We start from the raw sequence: 23,055 nt of genomic DNA on the forward strand, positions 1-23,055 counted from the left end.
GAAACAAAGGAATCACTTAATAAAAGCAAACAAAGCAACAGTTATTGGCCAAAACACATTTTTGCTTCCTGCGGCCACGCCCAGTGATCACATGACACCAAATTAATTGGACATCCTCATACGACGGTTCCGAGTCAACATACCAAGTTTGGTGTTGATTTCTCAAAGATTTGCTGAGATTTGACCCAACTTCCTGTTTGGTTGCTTTGTTGCCGATTTTGATTGGCTGTACCGGACAAACGGTTTTGAAAATCTAAAATCTTTGGATAACTTCTGTGAGGGTTGCTCTGACGATGATGTGTTCCAATTCTGGGGAATATTGAAGAAAAATTGTAGGAGGAGTAGGCTTTCAAAGGTTTTTGCTAAAACCGGAAATGGCGGAAAATCTATATAACCGGACGTCATAGGGTGTGTTGAACTCGTCTCGATCCAGGGAATCCAACGGTACCTCATTTTTGAAAATCGGTCATACGGTTCAAAAGTTACGTGTGTAAACACAAGTCCAACTTTGACCAGTTGGTGGCGCTAGAGTGCTCCAATGAGAGACAAAACTTGGTGAATATAAAGAGGGGACTGTGCTTAATGAGTGTGCCAAAATTTTTAAAATAAACTTTTTACCATATGGTTCTAGGGGCTGCCATAGACTCCAATGGCAGAAGAAGTGTAATAATAATAAGAAAAGGTAGAAACACTTAAGTGGCTTCGCCGCTTCGCGGCTTGGCCACCAATGATTTCCAATGTTACAGTACATAAAAAATGTAATTAAAAGAATTTAAACAAATCCCATTTAATCACAGACCTTTAACCTTGTTCTGCTACGTATCAATCTTCAAGAGGCCTTCATTTCAAGAACTTGTTTGAAAATGAGGATGAATTCGCTCAACAACAATTGAAGGTGCCATGTCAAAGGTTTGCCATCCAGAGTGCCTGTTGAAGTAAAGGCCTATTTGTAACTGTGTTCCAGACTGTCACAGTCTCTCCATCAATTTCTCCAACACAAACCCCAAAATAAAGGCTAGCTCCACAAGCCGTCAAACAAAAGTCAACAACAAATAGGTATCTCCTTTTTGCAAGGTATACATGTACTGGTTACACCCACCCTAATACTCCACACATCAGACACACAATTTCTGCCATCAGACCATGGGGGATGGAAGAGAGAAAAGGGGGGATTCTGAAAAAAGAACAAGCCTGGTCTTTCTGGAAGCAGAGAAATGGTGCTTTGTGAGCCTCTGTTGCAGTGGCAAATTTGACAGGTCTTTGCCAGGCCTTAGCTGCCTTTGTGACAGTACCATAATAGGAGCAAAACACGAACTGAGCCTGTGTGCCGTTGTGAGGCCTGCTATTCGTCAACGTGACTGCCTTTGGAGATGCTAATAGTTGCATATGTCCGGCCCTCCCTCCTATTCTGAACGTGGTGATCTGATGGCACAAAGACAGGTTGGAGGTTGACTTATTGCCTGCCTTTTGAGACCCTGTCAAAAGACATTAGGTTCATGTCTTTTCAAAAGGTTAAAGGCTTTTTAGATTTTTTTTCAAACTGAATATGAAAGCACCCTCAATGTAAAAACAGCAATTTAAAGGAAGGCGTGTGTGTTTATGTATGTATGGAATAAAGAGCTATGCCTCTTAGATGCCCGAAACAAGCAAGACAAGGCAATAATTTGCAACCTCCCCCCACCACCAGTGACCCTTGGTGGAGGTACCGTCTGTTGGTAGAGTAACAAGCAATCCCATGTGAAAGACAATTGCCCAGGAGTGGATGACCTTTTCGCCCTACAGTTTGTTATTAATCAGTCTTGCCACCTCCCCCGCTGTCTATGCCCGATTTACCCCCCAGCATGCCCCATTATCAAGACTGTTCACCTGGAAGAGCACCCTAGAGGGTTCTGGGCATGGAGGCCGTTTAGTCCGACCTGGAGCAAAGGCCTCTCCAGGGAAACATACAGTATGGAACAGCACACAGATCCTACGTGGACTGTATCAGCAATATATCTTAGTGAGCACAATTGAATTACACATATAACAGAATGTTATTTGTATCCCATCTCTCACTGTACCTTGATAAAACAACCAAATATTCATATTCTTAATGCTCTTCTCTTTATATTTTAGAAGTGGCTTGATGTGTTTGGCTATATGCTATTGGTTACCTTTTGAGTTAGAGCCACTCAAAAGGTAACTTTAATAATGCCCTTTTACTACATCAACAGAAGATGACAGATTACACCTTTGTCCATTCTGACTTTAGCTGGTAGTTTGCTGCTGTTCCTTGCTTTTACATCAGGCATTAAACAATGAGAAACACTCTTGAAAAACGAAATTTTAATGACATTAATCTTATTTAGAATTGTTTTCTTTTACACACAATCAAAATGAATAAATAAAGCATATCTTATGTGTCACATCATGCAAACATAACATTTTATAACATTCTAGAGCAATATAGGTTTCACCCACCAATGGATATACTGTCATACAGGCATTAAACGAGTGGACAATGGACAAAGTTAATGTCTAACCTTTTTTTGTCACTGACTATAGACATAGCAACAGCTAGGGGAAAGTATAAAGAGAGGGTGAAGATGGGCAGAGAAAAGTATGTATAAACAAGGAGTGGGAAACATTTTTACCTGACTGACCACTTGATCAGAGTCAATTGGCAAGAGGAAATGAGAGCATGTGAGGGAGAGAGAGAAAAAAAGTAGGCCACATGGAGAGAAGTCCATGAGTATAAAGCATGTGTGCTGATGTCACGTTTAACGCCTTTCTTTCCTTCCAGGAAAAAACACTATGTCCTCAGAGAACCCCATGAGAAACCAGTCTTCTCCCATAATTTGATCAAACGGTTCAAAATGCAACTCAATTATCGTTCAATAGAAGGTTGTATAGAGATCTAAAGCCTCCTGAAATTAAATGTCATACAGACTCTTGAAACACACAAGATATTGAAGGCAAAACCACACTATAGTGGAAAAAGTACAAGTAAGGCTCTTACACTTATTTCAGTGTTAGACGTCTTTCAAATCGAATGTGCTACAGCAGAATAGGACATACAATCTTAGTGTGGGAATTAATTGATTCACTGGTACAAATTTACATAATTTAGAGGTTGTGTATATAATCCATGAAGTGAAATCTGTACGGGTTAAATAATGTACAGCAATACATTAGTACACAGTAACCATTTCTACTGGTGCTAAATAAAAACAATCTTACATTAAGTCTATGTGACGTGTTTTCATCCAAAACAATATATCACCAATTTGAAAAATGAGAAATCATTGGAACTATTTTCCAAGTTGATATTTATTGTTTTAGAATTAAACACTTGGGCAATGTGCTCTATTTGCAACCAGGAAATAAGTGCTGGAAAGTGCAGCCATTAGATGATCGAAGTGATCTGAAGTATGCCAGATATGTGATTCGGTGATTCAGTGAGATGGAATCCTATGGGCACAGGAAGTTATAAATGTGCTACACACCTGCACACATTACACACACGCACACACATACTAACAAACATGCACACATATCCCAACACACACACCAGTGAAAATGATGTGGGAAGAGCAGCCTGTACAGCATAATTCTCATTTATTAGAAGCGAGGGAGGAAAAGAAAGAAGTGGCACGTAATTTTGTCTGTTTTCCCCTCCGGGGTTTGAGTTTCAACATCTTTTGGTAGATGTATGGTGAACACATCAAGGGGATGTTTCGCACTGAAGGGGACATGGGGGAGAGACAGTCTCCTTGGAGCCTGCCATGCTAGTCACACTGGATTGCTTGGCCAAGGGCTTCAATCCACTCAGTTCAATTCAGTGTTTATTTTTTTCTGGACAGCTTGAAAAAATAAATAACGAGACAAGAGAATTAACTAAGTTTGTAAGATAAGCCATGGGCATTCAAATCAGACGTTTGTGGACATGGCATATGAGAAGGTGGAGGGCAGTAATTACAAGTAAGGGTGGATTTTGTTGCATTAGATCAGTGCATCTTCAAGCTGTGATTTGTAGTTTCTCGTCCATGGGTTCTGCAATTAATGAGAATTGACAGATCATAAAATTGATAATATTGATGGTGTGACAAACATTAATTTAGTACTGGTTAGTAATAATAATCATATTTTTCAGCATTAAATACCTGCAGTTCTATTTCTCCTTGTGAAGAGCTTCAATGAAAGCTTCAAGTTTCTCCTGAATCTCACGAACTTTTTCTGGAAAAAAAAAACCCACAGGTGAATTAGATATTGGATTTATTTCATTTTATGCCCAGAGCATTTAATCAATTGATTGCTATCAGGTGTGAACTTTATTTCAGTAAATATGACAAAAAAGTGCTTCTCAAAAACCCTACCTACCCTGCCTTTAATATGCCAGTTACCAGGAGACAAGCTATTATTAGATGAACGCTCATCTGTATACCATGCTTCAAAATAAAAAGTATGATTAACTTTAAAATAAATGTAAAACCAAAACATATCTGCAGGTTTTAAACAATAATAATTCCCTTAGGTGTGCATAATAAACGAGGCACCTTAAACATAAAATATATTATTGGAATTGAATCTATACGATTCAATCTTTATTATAAAATCTTGGTTGACTATTGCTCTGTATTTTTTAGAACACTTTGGAATAAGTCAGATGTGTACAGCCAAATTTGTTTTGTCCCCCCCCCCCCCCAAAAAAAAAGAGACAAAAAAAATGAGGATTGAGGAATGGAGTATTTAGTTCACTAAGTTACAATATAATGAATCCCATTTTTCATACCGTACAAGTGCAAAAAACAATACTGTTAGTATCAGACATATCAAACATGAACCCCAATATACCTCCTGCCACCTCTTCCTCTCACCCTTGCAAAACATGGCTCACAATAGTCACACAATCAACCGTAAAACAAGGCTACTTTGCAAACTCAGATAAAGACAGCACATATTACATTTAGTCATTTAGCAGACACTCTTATCCAGAGCGACTTACAGTAAGTACAGGGACATTCTCCCCGAGGAAAGTAGGGTGAAGTGCCTTGCTCAAGGACACTCTGTACAAAGTACGATCCCATCCCCCCTCCTCATCAAGTAGTGAATCGGCAGATTTGGTCTGAGTAAATTACCCTTAAATGTAAAGTTTCACAAGTATTTTCAAGCATGCATTCTGCACGTTCGGCATACATTTTTGTCATACGTTTGTTTTAGCCTACATACACGGACTAAATAGATTGAATAGGATCATCTCAGGCATTGCATTGTGCACAGGATGAATTTTTATTTGTTTGACCTGGTAAACTGTGAGTACATCTTTCAAGCTGTTTTCGGAAGATGCGATTTGTACCAACAACTTAACACAACTTGAACCATAATTGGGCCAGGTACAGTGCAATGTAGTCAGTACAAAAATACTGGGTGATAAAACACACATCTAGGATAAGTCAAGAAAGCAGGAACCTGTGCGAATATTGTTTTCTTTTTTTCACTGCAGTGAAATAACCGGCGCTCAATGCTTCTAATGATTAACGCAAAACAATCACACCTCTCGAGGTCTGAAAAGGTCTAAAATCTTTTAATACGAATATCTTGGCTAGAGCTTTCCAGGTTTAGCAACATTCAGATCCGCGTAATTATTTTCAGTTTTCAATGTAGGACACATAATTTGAAAGCTTACAATCTGCACTTTCACAATTCACTTTCAATCTGTAAAAAACTGAGAAATGACCTCTGCCGACAACGTCCCCTTTTTACCAGACCGAGACACAAATTCTTGTTCACGAGTGAGGGAAGGATGGAGCGTGAGATCGACAGGCGGATCGGTGCGGCATCCGCAGTGATGCGGGCTCTGCATCGGTCCGTCGTGGTGAAGAAGGAGCTGAGTCGAAAGGCGAAGCTCTCTATTTACCAGTCGATCTACGTTTCTACCCTCACCTATGGTCACGAACTGTGGGTAGTGACCGAAAGAACGAGATCGCGAATACAAGCGGCCGAAATGAGTTTTCTCCGCAGGGTGTCCGGGCTCTCCCTTAGAGATAGGGTGAGAAGCTCGGTCATCCGGGAGGGGCTCAGAGTAGAACCGCTGCTCCTCCGCGTCGAGAGGGGCCAGTTGAGGTGGCTCGGGCATCTGATAAGGATGCCTCCTGGACGCCTCCCTGGTGAGGTGTTCTGGGCACGTCCCACTGGGAAGAGGCCCCGGGGAAGACCCAGGACACGCTGGAGGGACTATGTCTCTCAACTGGCCTGGGAACGCCTCGGGGTCCCCCAGGAAGAGCTGGTGGAAGTGGCCAGGGAGAGGGAAGTCTGGGCCTCCCTGCTTAGGTTGCTGCCCCCGCGACCCGACCCCCGGAAAAGCGGAAGATGATGGATGGATGGACTTTTTATAGTACAAAATCGCTGTCAATCAAAAGGACATGCAGTCTTTCGACAGACCCTCCAATCATCACGCAGAAGCCCAGCATCCAGGCCAGACCACTCCTCCATTCACCCCCAGAGAAGCTGAGCGTCCGTGGGCGGGACATAATCGCAGCGTTTATCCAATGACCATATAGTTTCGAAGCACTGAAAAAAACTATTCAAAGTAGCCCCATTGAAGTCCATGGAAGCTGGGCTTCAACAGGGAAATGCACTGTGACGCTACGGGAATGTATGAGAAGGAAATCAGTCAGTCGACCTGCTAATATATGTAGCTGATTCTGAACGAACTCGTCTTCGATATGAACGTGTTCTAACGCAAAATGTTAACACAATAGTAAATATTTTGACCATACATTTTTTTACATTTTAGGGGAAGCTGAGCATCCCTTACAGTCTTAAAGAAACTGCCTGGTTCCTGTCCCAAATTGACATTGTGTAAAAAATACAAAATAAAAGAGAAATGTAACAACTTCTGCAACAAACCAAGGGGCCTTTCTGCCATGTAATATTCTTTGTCTCTAAATCTGTACTGTAACACACTATAAAAGCTGTCTGCAGGGGGTGCATGGAAAAGATGGTAATGTTGATGGCCCAAAAATGACAGAACCATGAATTAGCTCTGGTTCTGGAGGTCTTATTTAGAAACCAGATGGTTGGGAAAGCAGAACTGCCCAGGGGAGAGAGACAGGTCTGGACAGATTGAACCGAGGGGTCAGTCAAATGCCAGACTGAACAAGAAAAAAAAAGAACAAAGATAAATCAAGTTTGAAAACATCAGTTAAATGTGTTGAGTCTTTTATTCTCTGACTAGCACTTCCATTTGGTTTAAAGAAATATGTCAACTGCTTTGCGAGGGATTATGAATTATTCAATCAATCAACCAACCATATAATAATAATTCAGATTTCATTGGTAAATATGACTTGAGTGAGTTCTACTGGGTTCAAGGGAATTGATCTGGAAAGGAAGCCTAATGATCTTCAAAAAACAAATCTGTACGGTTTTAGAACGTTAGAACGTCATATGCCTTACTAACATACTTCAGCTATAGGCATTTATATAATGGCCTAAAAGGAACCTATATTCAGGGTCAGTGAGTCAGGTGGCTGAGCGGTTAGGGAATCGGGCTAGTAATCTGAAGGTTGCCAGTTTGATTCCCGGCCGTGCCCAAAAAAATGAAGGTGGGTGAAGTGCCTTCACCCTACTTGCCTCGGGGGGAATGTCCCTGTACTTACTGTAAGTCGCTCTGGATAAGAGCGTCTGCTAAATGACTAAATGTAATGTAAATATATTTCAGTCCCCCCAAAAAATGGACAGTAACTGTATAGTAACTGATCTACAGAAATAAATTCATTCAGAAAGCTAGGCTTTATTAGGATTTGACTAGCGTCACAATTTATTTGTTGTATAAAAATGGAGTAACAGGACTGTTATGAACAAGTATACACAAGTCTGTCTGAATATTTGTAAAGTCTTCCCTGCTGTTTTTACTTTCTCTCATTAATAGATTGAGGTGTTAGTCTGTGATTGGCTTATCAACTCTTTTCCTCATCATTAGCGCTACTGTTCCAGAACAATATAAACCCCTCGTCACTTGGGAGTCAACTTGTTTCTATGTTTTTGTGTGTTCCGGGTGTGACTTTGTGGCATACTTCCCTTCAATACCCATATAATTTGTGTTGGAAATAAATATCTTACTTTCTTGTTATTTTTTGCATCCTGGTCATTGTGTTGGTATTCAGTATGTCCCCATTTTGCTTTGATGACAGCGGGCAGTTGAGCTGGCATTGAGTTTGTGCAAAACCTAATGATCCCAGCTTAATTTGACAATGTTTGAAATAACGTCTTGTGATGTCACCATTTTCTCAGTCTTAGACTTTTCTCAAGCTCTCAGTCTTCAATTCCCCCAGTACATGTTCCATGTGATCTCAGACTTTTATACCCTACTGTTCATGCTTCACAAGGTTGAGATGCTAACATTCACATTCTAAGCTTCTCTATAGGCTGACGATTATAGCCTAACTAATCACAAATAACACCTCTTAAAGCAAGAACCCTCAAATTGAGTAACAGGTGGCTGAGCGGTTAGGGAATCGGGCTAGTAATCTGAAGGTTGCCAGTTCGATTCCCGGCCGTGCTAAAATGACGTTGTGTCCTTGGGCAAGGCACTTCACCCTACTTGCCTCGGGGAGAATGTCCCTGTACTTACTGTAAGTCGCTCTGGATAAGAGCGTCTGCTAAAAATGACTAAATGTACATTTTGTACATTGTCTGTGCTCAAGTGTACAGTACTAAAGACAATTTGTTCTGTTTTAAAGGTGGCTTCATTTAAAAATGAAGATGCACATATGATTTAAACATGCCCCAGTATGTATGTCTAAAATTTCCAAGAATGGACATTGCCTGACCATTGCCACTACCAAAATGGAGACATGTGCCATTGCATTTCCTAGCAGATGCCTAGGCTCCTACGAAGGAGAACAAGCAGAGAGTTAGGGTATGGAGAAGGATAGATCTGCTGTAATCTTGACTATACTGTAAAATCGAATCTAACTAAGAACCATCCACTCCCTTTTACGGTGGAAGGATACTGAGAAGCACTTCCCATTGAGACAGTAATCCCAGCGGAGGAAACTTTTCACTGGACTGGAGGGGGAAAGAGAAATAGCAAACGGATGACTGGAGACGTGAGTGTAAACGGACCTTCAGTGAGCAGGCCCAGACAACTAGAGGGATATTGTACTGTGCTGTTTCCTCACCGAAACACACTTTCCCACCACTTTTGAGCCTAAACTCAACTCAGAGACAGAAAAGACCTGGGTTACCAAGGTGAACAGAAGTGCCTCTGTGTGAGCCTGCTTAAACAGGAGCTGTGTGTAGGACAGACTGGGCGCACACACACACACTGCAAGACACGCGCTCTCCATCAGCATAACAAGCCGCATCAACAGCCACAAAGGGTAGTGACAGCCAGGAACTTGAATTTCTCTTTCAGCCTCACAAATTCATATGGCATCTCAAAGGCTAAGATTTATGCTTTTAAAGAAAGGAGGAAAAGTGTATTTGCTGGTGCTGTTTACACAGCAATTTCCACCCATTACGAGTCACAGAGGGTGTCAATCTGTAACAAGGACTGGGTGTGAGAGGGGAACACGAGGAGGAAGGAGGAGACTTAAGTGAGGGGAAGAAAGGGTGAGAGTGAAAAATTGAGAGCCAGAGGGATGGGAGAGAGACACAGAAAGACAGAGAGAGAGAGTAAGAGAGAGAGAGAGAGGGGGATATTATGCATACCTGGACAGGTCTGGGCTTGTGTAATTGAATTGTGTCTATTAAGATTATTAAAATGCCTGGATGCAGTGGTCTCCTGACTGGCCTGCAGTCTCACATTAGAGCTGGCCTCCATGCCACAGACGCTATAGCTGCTTCGGGTTGTTTGATTTGCTCTCATTCAAAGTCGACATACAAATACACAGCCCGCACCCCCCATTACTAATTTTGATCTGAACCTTTGACACATGCACACACACACCTCTGGCTCTCTTCCCCCGTGTGAAATCCGAGTAGCGGTCTGTCCCTCTCCTGCCTCACTGTGAGGGTAAATCGGTGTTCAGTGCTAGACAGCCCTAGGCGGCACATTGCTGTCTTTGTTAAGAGAAGTATGTCTATCCCCCCTTCTCCCAACTATGGTCAGCTTGGTACAAAACGGGACCCATGAAGCGCAGCTTTGAGTGTGCCAGCTTTTCTGTTTTCAAATGGTCGAGAGCATTTGCAGGGCAAAAGCAGAATACCTCAACACGAGTGCTTCAATGTGATTAGTCTATTTTGTGTAGAACACAGTACAGCGAGTTGATCATACTAACACTTTTGTGCAGAGTAGACAGCTTTAGATGGAAAAACGCTGAGGGGATCCACAGTGAGGTTGTCTTTCCTCAACCTGAGAGTGAGACATGGATTGTGTAAGCCCCTGGTACTAGACAGTTGACCCGGGGGTCAATTCCTTGCTTTTCCTTGAGGCAGTGAGCTGGTGACTTCATTTCTCCCAAGGGAGGAAGCACATAACAGCAGTGTGGGGAGGGGGGATTCAAGAGCCATCATGTCTCTTCATACACACCCATTAGTGTGTGCATGTATGCACACACCCCCACACCTTTGAAGACTCTTGTTGAGTCTTGCAAAGGTGAACAAAAATACCCAAACAGTGTGATCTCTAGCAAATCGTTCACTTTATCGCTGAAAAATCACTAGACAATCTTAAAACAGGCTTCCTACTACTCAACTCCCAGTATCTACTCCTCATATTTACATTTATTTACCAGCAAAATTACTAAAATAATAAACAATTATTAATTGAGCATGGAGAACTTCTAACTAACGTGAACAGAATGAGGTATCCATAAAACCTTCCAATCTGGATAGGCAATACTGTAGACAATTGTTTTGAACTTTATGGCTGTGCACTGGGGCATATCCTGAAGTTCGGTCTGATCATTTAGAGTGGTGGGCTCCTTCAGCCCTCTCAGTGAGCATGCACACACATCTAACCGCCATTACAGACATGACAGCCCCTCTCTGGTTCTCCTGCTCTCTCTAACTGACATCCAGCTAATGAATCCCATTCCTCAACTTTGACCACTTCTCTTACTTGAAGTAGTCTCTTACAAACGATATTGCAGTTTGGTGTAGAACTGATAACTAAACGAAAATTGGAGAGCAAGTCAGATAAGTAAGATCCGAGCCATGTAAAAAGAGTTGAGTCAAATCCTTTCACTCCAATGGACCATTACAGCAATGGCTGATTGCTGAGCCTCTCAATACTTCCCGGAAGTTAGCAGCAAATACCAGCAGCCAATGAATTGCAGTGGAATAGACCGATTGTGATGCAATGTTAAAGGGTAGGACTTTAAAATAAGATTGTATTTTATTAGCAAATCTGAATCAATTTAACATGTGTATTAGAGCATGTTAGTGGATTATCCCCCAATAAATTAGTACATTTAGGGAACATTGTAACAGATTAGACTATGGTTTTGGATAAAGTTAGCAACACAAACAGCCTAATGTAAATTCCTTTCTCTTAATGCAATTTTATCCAACGTTGTGTAATTTTTTGGAAAGTGGGGGGAGTTAAATATTTGTTAAATATAACATTGGGGCATGTGAGAGCATCCCATGCAGCACAGCAAACCATGGTGGAGACTATGCAAGTACAACAAGGAGGAAAGGACATAGACAATTCTGAAAACCATAAAGATTATATTTGTCAAGTCATTATCTGAAATAATCTAAAACATTCATATCCTTTCCATCCGTAATATATAAATACACATTAGGATGTGATTGCTCTTGCCCATCATACAAGTTTAAGAACATAATAATGTAAACATGATTTAACCCGTTAAGGAGTAGCGTCACACAAATGTGATTCTGAACATTCCAACCGACTATTTTCCGATAGACAAAAACTATATGACAAACGCTATAGTATGGCTTCAAAATTTACAATAAGGAGGCTAACAAGTAACACTAGCAGGTAGTAGCATTGCTACGAGTATTATGGTAACGGAAGCTAACTAAAACTAGCTAGCTTCTGTTTTGGAAAAATAACTCACTCCTTAAAAGGTTTTAAAGAATTAAAAGCAATAAACAGCAACATGCTCTTTGACCAAGGTAACGTTAGCCCAGAGCCATAGAGCAAAATCTATCTTTCATGGCTCTGCGTTAGCCTAAAATATGTCAACAACAAGGCAGACCAATGTTGTGTGTTCACACAAATCCTCAAATATTAGTGAATATTACTTTTTCAATATTATACGTTTACATTGATAATACATACACATGTTGGTGTGCTATTTTGTAAATCAATGCATTTATTTAGTACTAATGACCAAAAATCACATTCTGACGCTCTGTTTTAACCTATTCAAATGGCCCGCCAAGAACTTCCTGGAACTATTTGAGTCTAAATGAACAACGTAACGATCAAGCATTTTGGACTTCTGTTCATGCGACCCTCCTTTTACATGGCTATGGGTAAGATGTTCAAAAGCAAAGGCAAATTCTCATGGGTATTTTGAATGATTAATGTATCTTATAAGTGTTGTTTTGTCATTGATTGTACACATGCTCAGAAAGCAATTTATTAAACAGTTTAAATAAAAAAAGATTACGGAGACCGTGGGATGGAACAGGTTTGAGTTTACAAGGCCAGGCAGGTCATATAATACCTAGATGTGGTCAGAGAGAGTAATGTACTTGCTCACTTTCTCAGCATTGTTGTGTTAAACCAATCTTCATCCTGTGTAGGTCAGATCAAATCAACCGATTGGAGAGCAGCAGTGTGACACAGAGTCCGTCTCGGCAAACACTGATAAACTGATCAAAACCGGGCAAGTCCAAAAATCTCTCACAATGCAGGGCTTTATCGTACAAACACAAAATATAACGGAAATAAGACAAGTGATTTCAAGGTCTGAGTGTATGACTGTGTGTGTAATGAGAGAAAGAGAGCGAGAGACGGGGTGTTACAGTGGGACGACAAGCGTCTGCCTGGCAGCATGCCTCTCTCGTGCTAGTCCACTAACACACACTTAAGCACTTAGCAGGGCCTTGCAGAATAAACAACATTGCTGTGGACGCCTCAGTCACCATCCCTGATATTACTGCTGCTATAAGGCTCCATGTGAGCTAGCAACTCCCCAAACACGCTGCACAAATATTTACTCAGGCACAAGTGTCCACATGCCTGGGCTTGCCTTTATTAGCATAGTGCCACGCAGACATTTTCCAGTCCCTGGGGGGTCGGTGTTGTGTGTTGTGGTCACCGTGTGACTGGAGTCCTCTGAGAGGTCAACCTGTGACAGCTGCAGCAGGCCCAGACAAAGATGGGTGAAGGCATGGCGGCCCGCTGACTCATGGTCAGTCCAGCTGTGCATCCACACAGCTTAGGGAGAGGTTGCTTCATGCTGTAATCGATAGTTCTGGCATTGTCACCCCTTCCTCTCCATTACCGGTGTTAATGGGCCTCATTCACCAAATGTTCTTAAGAACTAATTTGTTCTTAAATCCCACTTACGCAGTTCACGAAGATTCTGGCATTCATCAATGTTTTCTTATTTGGGATTTGTTCTTAGGTAAGAACAGAATTTACGCACACCCAAGGGCACTCTTACACACAATTGAGAGCTGACATGTTTGCACAAAATAAGTAGTTATACCGTTTTCGTCCGTTCTAATTTCAAATTGAATATTTCTCTCCTTTATAATTTTGCAACTAATAATTTTCATTATTTTACACATAATTATATGTTTGTTTTAATAAATACACACTACACTTACACTTCGGCTCATTTGTGAAGCACTTTGAATTTCCATTGTGTATGAATTGTGCTAGGCCTATATAAATAAACTAGCCTTGCTTAGCCTTCAATTCACATCAAATATGTTAACGGGGAACCTTGCCATCCAATAACAAGTGACTCATCACAGTATTTATAGGCCCAAAGTAAGCTTATTCCGCACACTAGGACAACATCACACAATGGCGTATTTATTTCTGCTGCAAAATTTTGCAGATCGTGCCCTGAGGAACGCGTCTTCCGTGACCATACCGATTTATTTGCAGTGACGATTACCTGTTGGGACACTTTAGGCTACCAAGAGCAGTCCTCATGGATATTTGGATAACAGTCAACTGTCTTCTAGGCTATGTTTTGAAATATGTTTTTTTGCTTCAGAATTCAGATTAACGTTAAACCATTTCTTTTTCACTTCATCAGTTCTGCGCCCTTCTCCAGATACAGCGTTCACTCACTGCATGAGTTATTGTATTCCATGCATCGGTTTTATTAACTGTTTTGTATCCACCGCTGACACTATTAAATATGATGTTGTTTGTCGCTAACTTCTTGCAGCTGTACCTCCACTTCAGAATGAATAAAGTTTTTCTGTCTTGTCGAGGCCTCCACCGTCTTTACCACGTCTTTTTGACATTTCTCTGAGTGTGCACACGGCCGGCCCTGCCATCTCATGCCCCTTTATGGGAATTAACTAAATTATGGGCTTTTACCTATGCTAAATAGGAGCAACGGGGCACAAGCTTTCAACTTACGAAATATAGGGATTCATCATTCTAAGACCACACCTGCGAACAATTTTGCTGTTTAGGAACACGTCATGAATCACACGTAGATTTGTCTTAGGAACTTTCTTAAGAACAAATTTAAGAAATAACTTAGGAAGATATTGGTGAATGAGGCCCATTGTGCTTGTGAGAGGTGTGTGTGCGAGTGAGTGCGTGGTGTGTGAGTTTGTATGTGTGTATGCGAGAGAGAGAGCTAGTCTGGGCTTGTCAGAAAAGACACTTGACATGGCTGCGTTTAATTACAAGGGCTGTCTCAACAGAAAAAGACGAAAATGCAGGCTGGACACGACAAGCGGCAGCAGGCTTACTATGACAACTGGGTTAGGGTTAGCTAACCCTTCCTCCCATCAACTCTGCGTGTTCCTTCAGCCTGGAGAGTGACACTGAGTCTGGTCCCACTGGAGGAAAAGTGAAAGTCTGTGCATTTATGTATGATAACATGGGATGATTATGCATGTGGTGTATGTGTGTTTTGTGCAACCATGTGTTTGCAGGTCTGGTGTCCCCTGGTGCTGTGGTGGCAGGGTGTGCATGTTTTTGGTGACTTCAGAGCCACTGGCAAGGCAAGTATCGCTTGGTTTGACCTCAACTGTCCAGCCAGCGAACTAGGAAGCTGGCCCAAAACAAACTTTGCCTAACTGGAGTTGGCTGACTTTTGCCTCGCAGTAGGGAACACTGACAGCCACAGATAACAATTGTACCATTGAAGTGGGAGTCAGATGGCTGAGCGGTTAGGGAATCGGAAGGTTGCCGGTTCGATTCCCGGCCATGCGAAATGATGTGTCCTTGGGCAAGGCACTTCACCCTACTTGCCTTCGGGGGAATGTCCCTGTACTTACTGTAAGTCGCTCTGGATAAGAGCGTCTGCTAAATGACTACATGTAAATGTACCTATCCAAGCCTTTACAGAATTACAATTTCTTTACAATCACTGCCACCTAGTGGTCTTATCTGATGATGCCACTCTGAGTTGTACAGATGCTCAATTTTGTTGGTACCCCTACACAAAAAACAAACAATGCACAATTTCCTCTGAAATAACTTGAAACTGACAAAAATAATTTACATCTACCATTTTGTTATCCATATTTTAAATAAATCTGACTTGCTTTTAATTTCCAACATATTGTAAATAATCTAACAAAAGAAAATGATTGGGACACTCAACCTAACATTTAGTTGCACAACCTTTAGATCACTGCAATCAAACATTTTCTGTAGCTTTCAATGATACTTCCTCACTTGTTTACAGGTAGTTTGGCCCACTCTTCCTGAGCAAACTGCTCCAGCTGTCTCAGGTTTGATGGGTGCCTTCTCTGGACTGCAAGTTTCAGTTCTTCCATAGATGTTCTGTAGGATTCAGATCAGGACTCATAGAAGGCTACTTCAGAAGATTCCAATGTTTTGTTCTTATCTATTCTTGGGTGCTTTTAGCTGTGTGTTTTGGGTCATTATCCTGTTGGAGTACCTGCAACACAGCTAAGACACAGCTTTCTGACACTGGGCAGTACGTTTTGCTCCAGAATGCCTTGATAGTCTTGAGACTTAATTGTGCCCTGCACAGATTCAAGGCACCCTGTGCCAGCCTCCTCACTGTTTCACAGTAGGGTAGGTATGGCATTCTTTTCTTTGAAAGCTTAATTTTCCATCTGTGAACATAGAGCTTGTGACTTGCCCAAAAGCTCCAGTTTTGACTCATCTGTACAAAGGACATTGTCCCAGAAGTGTGTACGGTGGCCGAGACGTGTCAACCTTTGCAAAAGCCACAACACAAATGCAACAGTCACAACACAACGGAAATGATCTACAATGGAAGTCAATGAAACAAAGTAGTTTTTGCCTTTATATTCTCATGTGCATGTACACTAATGTTTGGCCATTATGAAGCTATGCGGTAGTGATGGTGGAAACAAAGCTTTCCAAAGCAACGAGCCATTTGAAGCAATTGTGTTGAAAAGTATCGCTTTTTCTGAGCGTTCGATACATTTTCTCCATAGGGACATATGCTGGTTAATTAATAGTAAGGCAACTGTATCGAGTGATTGAAGGAATGGTGTGATGTCAAGTCCTCGAGGCATTTGTCTCACAATCGTAATTGATTTGAGAAATAAATGTATCAAAAGTGTGCTTTCATAAACCTTGGTTATGTCTAAACAATGTTACTTCTTAATTGTTTTTATTTATCCATTTGTAGGCTCTTGGCAATTTTACAAGATTTAACAAGATGAGGTATAGCTTAGTGGTTAAAGCACTGAACTACAAAGCAAGGGGTTTCAAATAGCCTGAATGAGGTACTTTTGATCAAAGTTTAACTACAAATTATTAAAGATATTTTAAAACTCATAATAGCCAAATGTTGGGAGTCAGGTGGCTGAGCGGTGAGGGAATCGGGCTAGTAATCCGAAGGTTGCCAGTTCGATTCCCGGCCGTGCCAACTGACGTTGTGTCCTTGGGCAAGGCACTTCACCCTACTTGCCTCGGGGGAATGTCCCTGTACTTACTGTAAGTCGCTCTGGATAAGAGCGTCTGCTAAATGTAAATGTAAATGTTAGTGTACATGCATATGAAAATATAAAGACATTGAACAACATTGCTCGTTTGTGACAATCATATAACATTATCATTGCTAGCTAGCGAACAAAGCTGTACTTAATACTTACGCTACTTAAAGGGACGAAGTTTCCTCCACCAAAACCACCTATGTTTCATTGCTTTCCGTTGTAGCTCACTGTGACTTGCTTTTGTGTTGCGTTTTTTGCGTTTGTGTTGTGGCTTTTGAGTTTGTGTTGTGGGTTTTGCAAAGCGTTGACACGTCTCAGCCACTGTAATTGTGGCTTGTCGATATGCATTTTAGTAAATTACAGTCTGGCTTTTTAATGTTTTTGTTTCAAAAGTGGAATCCTCCTGGATCTTCTTCCATTGAGGCACTTTCGCTCAAACAGCGACAAATGGCACAATCAGAAACCTTGGAGTTCAGCTTGTATCTCTTTGGCTGTTATCCTTGTTTTTTTCCCTTATATTCACACTATCCTTCTTTGGGTCGAATTTCTTCTTGCGGCCGCGCCCAGGGAGGTTAGCTACAGTCCATGAATCTTGAACTTATTAATATTTGCAACTGTCACAGGAACATCAAGCTGCTTGGAGATGGTCTTGTAGCCTTTATCTTTACTATACTTGTCTATTATTTTAGTTTTGATCTCCTCACAACTCTCTTTTGCTTTTTCTGGTCCATTGAAATAGACTGTAGATGTGTGATTAAACAAACAAATTGGTTTGGAAAATAACTAGCCTGGGTGCCAGCCGAACTTAGCCCCGCCCACAACCAAATTTGGTCGGGAAGTTGGGTCTGGGGTCGCTCGGTTGGGGAAAACAATTCTTGGATGTCCAAGAATTGTTCTTGGACAATTCTGTTCTGAGCTGTTCGGACCAATCAAATTGTCAGGGCGGGCTTTATACGATGATGGACAGATGATCAACAGTAACGTAATCAACCACGTCACCAAAGAGCGCTTGGGTTGAATTTGTTTTCAACAAACATGGCTGCCGCTGGAGAGCTGAGATGTGTAGATTCTGCCATCAAGTCTGTTTTAGAAGACATCGACAGTGCATTAATTTTGAAAGAGGAACAGAGAAACGCGATCAAGGCATTTGTCGATGGAAAATATGTTTTTGCCGTCCTTCCTACGGGATTCGGTAAAAGTTAACATACGTTGCTCAGATTGGTTGTAGGTCTATCCAATTGAGCGAAGAGGCATTTTTTTCCGGGTTCGGTTGAAACATGCCCCAGAAAATAACTACCGTATTTTACTGAAAATGAGCTGTGGCTTGTACTCCGATTTTACAGTTTTCTTGTGCGGCTTATATTTCGAAGCGGCTTAGAGTCTGGTTTTAGAACAAAAAATTGGATTTGTCTCAAGATCTCTACAGACCGTGCAGCTAATTTAATTCTCAACACTTGGCTTATTACTTGAAAGAGGAATGATTCGTAATGAAAGTGAAAGTGCAGTTTATATTCCAGGGCGGCTTGAACTCCGATTTAGAAACTCAAAGCCCTCATTCTGGGAGGGTGCGGCTTATACACGATGCGGCTTATTTTCCGTAAAATACGGTACAATCCAATTATTTATTATCTTTTCTAAGGGGATAACCAACACTTGTCCAGGCAATTTTGGAATATCTTTGTAGAATGAGCAATATTTCATCTAATTTCAAATTGACTTTGGTTTATTTTATGACATACCAAAGGCATGCAAGTATTCACAATGCAATCGGGGGGGGGGGGGGGGGGGGGGTGACTAACTTACTGAGGTCTTCTGCCAGCTGCACCCTTCGACCCGTGATGAGGTGGACCTTCTTCTCTGTGTCCTCGCCAAAGTCCTCCAGCACCTCCTTCACGTTCTTCTCCAGACGGCGCACTGATGGAAGAAACAAGACACATCACGCTAAATCACCCCCCCCCCCCCCATCCAGCTCCGCCTCCCCCGCTGGTCGCCCGCCTCCCACCTACCCTCTGTGTTTGTGAGCTGCTGGCGGAGTGTGTTGGCCGTGATGCCCAACATCCTTTGAATCCTCCAGAACAACACAACATCATTGCACTCCAGCTGCAGGAACACCAAACACATGTCACCTTAAGCACAGACCCTCAGATGCATTAAAATCCCCCCCCCCCCCCCCCAGGCTCCTCACCTCAGAGTCAACAAAGTGTCGCTGGTAGTAGTAGAAGCCCCTCTTACAGAGATTACAGTGGGACAGGGCCTTCTGGAGGAAGTGGCGTCGGTAGAGCTGATGCCACGTGTCCTTGATCTGACGGGGCAAAAATAAAGGTGTGGGGCAGTTCACGACTGAACACACCATGTAAAGTACGCAACACTGATACTACACAAATGAAGACTAGGAATATGTTAAGTGATAATTCTATTGTGGTTAAGGAACTCCTTATAGAGATTGGTTAAGGAACGAGGGGGGGCTGGACTTTAAAGTGCAATTCCTCACCAGGACAGGGTCAACCTCAACCCCTCTGCCTTCCAGGTTCTTACGGACGGTGGTGACCTCGTCGTTGGCCAGGTAGGCCGTGTGGTCCTCGTGAAGCTTCAACAGGCGTTCCAGCTCATTCTTGGTTTCATTACGAGTGTGCTGGGGAGACGACACACAGGAACCACGCAAGACGGATGTAAATGGCAAGGAGAGGACAGCAAGGAAGAGGAGGAACTCAGAAGCCACCTCCTCATATGGCTGGCAGCTCTTCAATCTCCTTGATTTAGAAAAACTCAGACTTTAAATGTTGTTTTACGTTAGATGTTACTGTGTGAATGACCTGCCTTAAAGACAATTGAAAGTCAATTGAGTGTTTAAAAAATGTTTTGCACATTTTGTGTAGTTTGATCAACACTACACTCATCACAAAAGTGTAAGGTGGTAACTTCACCGTTTATCTTAATTGATAAAGCCATATCCTCATCCTCATCTGTATATGTGGAAATGTATCAAGTAAAATCTCTTCTATTCTCCTCACAGTCAATCTGTAAATTACCACACCTTAGCAATAAGCACAACCCCCCCGCCCCCACCCCTTTGAAGTGAGAAGATTTAAAGCTGTCAAACTGTAGATTTGAAAAATGCCCATAGAACCCTCAGAATTAGTTGGAAGGTTAGATAAAGAAAGGAAAAAATACAGCAGGTTTACATATTACGAAAAAGAAAATTGAATTTGAAAAAATTTGCAATGAATGGGATTACATATTAAAATGACCACCCTGACCTGTTCTGGGGTGCGGTTCTTCCAGCTCATCCACCTCTGCTTCCAGTCAGGACCCACCATGTCATTGATCACTGACTCAGCTTCAGTAAATGGTGAGACAGGATAGAGATACAGTAGAGAGAGTGAAAGACTACTGGCAGTATCAACATCCTCACCCGAAAATACTTGAAACGTGAACCATTAAGAGTTCATGTGAAGACATAATCACCAAGACTGCTCTTGAACACTTGTTATCTGCCGTTTCCCCAAATTTAACGTGTCATTCAAACTTAAATTCCACACAACCAAACATCTAGATTTTAATTTGCACTGCTCTCACTAACTTCGACCAATGCAAAGTCTGTATCAAAAAATGAGCCCTACAGCCCGTGTTTGCCTCAAACATCAGTTGACGAGGTGTTTCGATGGAACACAGACGCCTCTCTGTTACACCCCAACTATGTATGGCTGATCGTCATTGTTGTTGAATTGATGAGTGTAGGTGCGGAGGAGATGGAGGAAAAAGAAAGGAGATGCGTACTGTCTTTGAGACGAGACTGCAAGGTCTCCTCCATGAATTGGATGGCAGCATCCCACTGAGGCTTGTCCGTGATGGAGCGGTCCTCCAGAGCATTGTGCTGGATCACCCTCTGATGGACACACAGGGGTCAAAACAATAATATTGATACGATCACCTATGAAGTAGAGACAGAAGGTTAGGCAAATTCCCAAGCGAGTCTGCAGAGTAACTGTCTCTCTACAATGTGAACGTCTGTGTCCGGGTGATGTGTGTGACATGGAGGCTGGTCCAACCAGCCCCAAGTTGGCTACAGGATGTTTACACAATATGTTACTGTTATGTACACTTCTCTGTGCCAATACTTTGCTTGTATACAAATGCAGTTGAACTGATTATTTGATATTGCACTGATCGGATTGCATCCAATTTTCTTTTGTACAAAGACAACAAAGATTCAAATTATTCTATTCTGTATAATACCAATGTTTGAAAAAACAAAAACTTGTGTGTGCATTTTACCAAGCTGTCCATAGCTCTTTCATTCCATTTGTGCCTTTTGATGCTCTCATCTTTTACAGCCTCTTTCAGTTTGTCGAATATGTCGTCCTGGTCCTTCCCTTTGTACTCTGACATGAAACGCGCAAACTCCTCTTGCAGTGTCTCCCAGGCAACCTGGAGTTGAGTGGAGCAAAGAAGACCAGTTGTCTTACCTCTTAACATTGGCTGTCAGGCAGAGACATTACTTATTACAACATACTGTACGTATTGTATTTATTTACGCGCTGTGACTCTTATCGGCGATAAAAAAAATATCGCCGTTAATCTATTCTCAAAGTTGGGTTGGGAGCTGGGTCTATACTACGCAAGCTATGATGATTTTCACCTTGATATTTTAGCGCGGATGTATACGTAGCCGAATTGCTCTGTAGGGGGTGAGAACGAGTCTTCGAACCTGTGTGTATGCCTTGTGTATGAAATTATGACATCAAACGTGACGTGCTAACATGGATGCAGCTATGAAGCCGCCTGGTTTGCTTCAGGGAGAATGTATTTTTAAGAAGCTTCCCAATGGAAACCTCGACAAGACTACGGTTGTTTGCACCTTGCGCTATGCGGAATTAGTTTACTGTAGGAGTTCTTCCAGTCTCAAATACCACCTAAACGCAAAGCATCCCTTAGCTAATGCGGAAGATGCCGGGCCAAGCACTGATGTAGCGCAGGGGAAGAGTCGTCGTCAAACTACCCGTTCTCAAAGACTTACTTTTAGTCCTTATTTGCGTAGCACACATATTCTGAATGCCTTCGGCGGAATTCAAATGAGCCATTTTAATCTAGATTAATGCCAAGATTACAGTGAGATTAATCTAGATTAAAAAAATTAATCTATGCCCACCACTCCTTTATTTGTATTAAAATATAAACTTTTTACACAACTACCACTATCAAGACATATCACATGGAAACAATGAATGACTGGTCGCATACTTTAAACTAAAACTATATTTCATACCTTGTAGTTATTATAAACTCTTACCCAACTGGGGAATCTAATTAAAATGATAATTTACACATCTTAGTTGAAGTTATGGAGATGTTAAACTGTGCATGGTCTTTTCAATTAGCCTTTGGCCAGAGGTGCTGAGCCAGCTGTATTCTACTACCTCCAGTGCTTTGTGTGGCAGCTGCTTGTCTGTCCACTGCTTGAGCTTAATATCCACAGTGGTGTTGAATGTGCCGGAGTTCATGGTCTGGGCGGCTGGCAGGTAGATGTTCTCTATGACGTGGGTGGACACGCGCTCCCAAAGCTTTTTCTGCAGGATGGCCTCCCTGGAAGGAGCACCGAAGGTCATATAGTAGCCAAGATAAGTACATAGTAATGACATAAAAGGTCATAAAATCATTGATGTAACAAAATAAAGTCCTCTCAGTAAGATCTGCTTATCCTTTTTCAAGGGAAACAATCCAGTATTATGCAGTATTAAAGCCGTGGTTTGGAAATATCACAATCTAAGATGGGTAACCATATCTACAGAGGGGATATTTTGTTTCTTCCTTAAAAAGGTTTAAGGGTAGTCCTTTTAGCTTAACCTAATTATAGGTCATACAGTTCCCAATTCCTTTCAGTGGTGCTGAAGGTGAGAGTGACTGGACAACACCACTCACAATGAACATGCAAGATACACTTGGTGTAGTGTTGAATATGCCCTTGATTAAAGTCTGCAAACCTATCTCGGTATCCAACCATGGTTGTGT

General features: G+C 41.8%; 1 protein-coding gene across 7 annotated transcripts in view; it reads right to left on the minus strand.

Moving 5' to 3' along the window:
* Nucleotides 1-2,308: 2,308 nt before the first annotated feature.
* opa1 (OPA1 mitochondrial dynamin like GTPase) overlaps nt 2,309-23,055 on the minus strand; it is a 75,347-nt gene continuing 54,600 nt past the window's right edge. For 4 of the 7 annotated variants that reach the window (XM_062452667.1, XM_062452665.1, XM_062452666.1 and 1 more), the window contains 9 exons: nt 22,464-22,629; nt 21,322-21,474; nt 20,824-20,932; nt 20,304-20,383; nt 19,538-19,678; nt 19,232-19,348; nt 19,053-19,146; nt 18,850-18,960; nt 14,858-14,943 (listed from right to left, as the gene is read on the minus strand). In XM_062452667.1, the coding sequence (XP_062308651.1) occupies nt 14,873-14,943; nt 18,850-18,960; nt 19,053-19,146; nt 19,232-19,348; nt 19,538-19,678; nt 20,304-20,383; nt 20,824-20,932; nt 21,322-21,474; nt 22,464-22,629 (1,042 nt within the window). In that variant the 3' untranslated portion in view covers nt 14,858-14,872. Of the gene's footprint in view, nt 4,033-4,142; nt 4,216-14,857; nt 14,944-18,849; nt 18,961-19,052; nt 19,147-19,231; nt 19,349-19,537; nt 19,679-20,303; nt 20,384-20,823; nt 20,933-21,321; nt 21,475-22,463; nt 22,630-23,055 lie in introns of those variants that run through there. The other 3 variants (XM_062452668.1, XM_062452664.1, XM_062452662.1) reach the window with 2 other exon arrangements.

Source organism: Osmerus eperlanus, chromosome 26 (genome assembly GCF_963692335.1).
Source record: "Osmerus eperlanus chromosome 26, fOsmEpe2.1, whole genome shotgun sequence".
Classification (NCBI taxonomy): Eukaryota; Metazoa; Chordata; class Actinopteri; order Osmeriformes; family Osmeridae; genus Osmerus; species Osmerus eperlanus.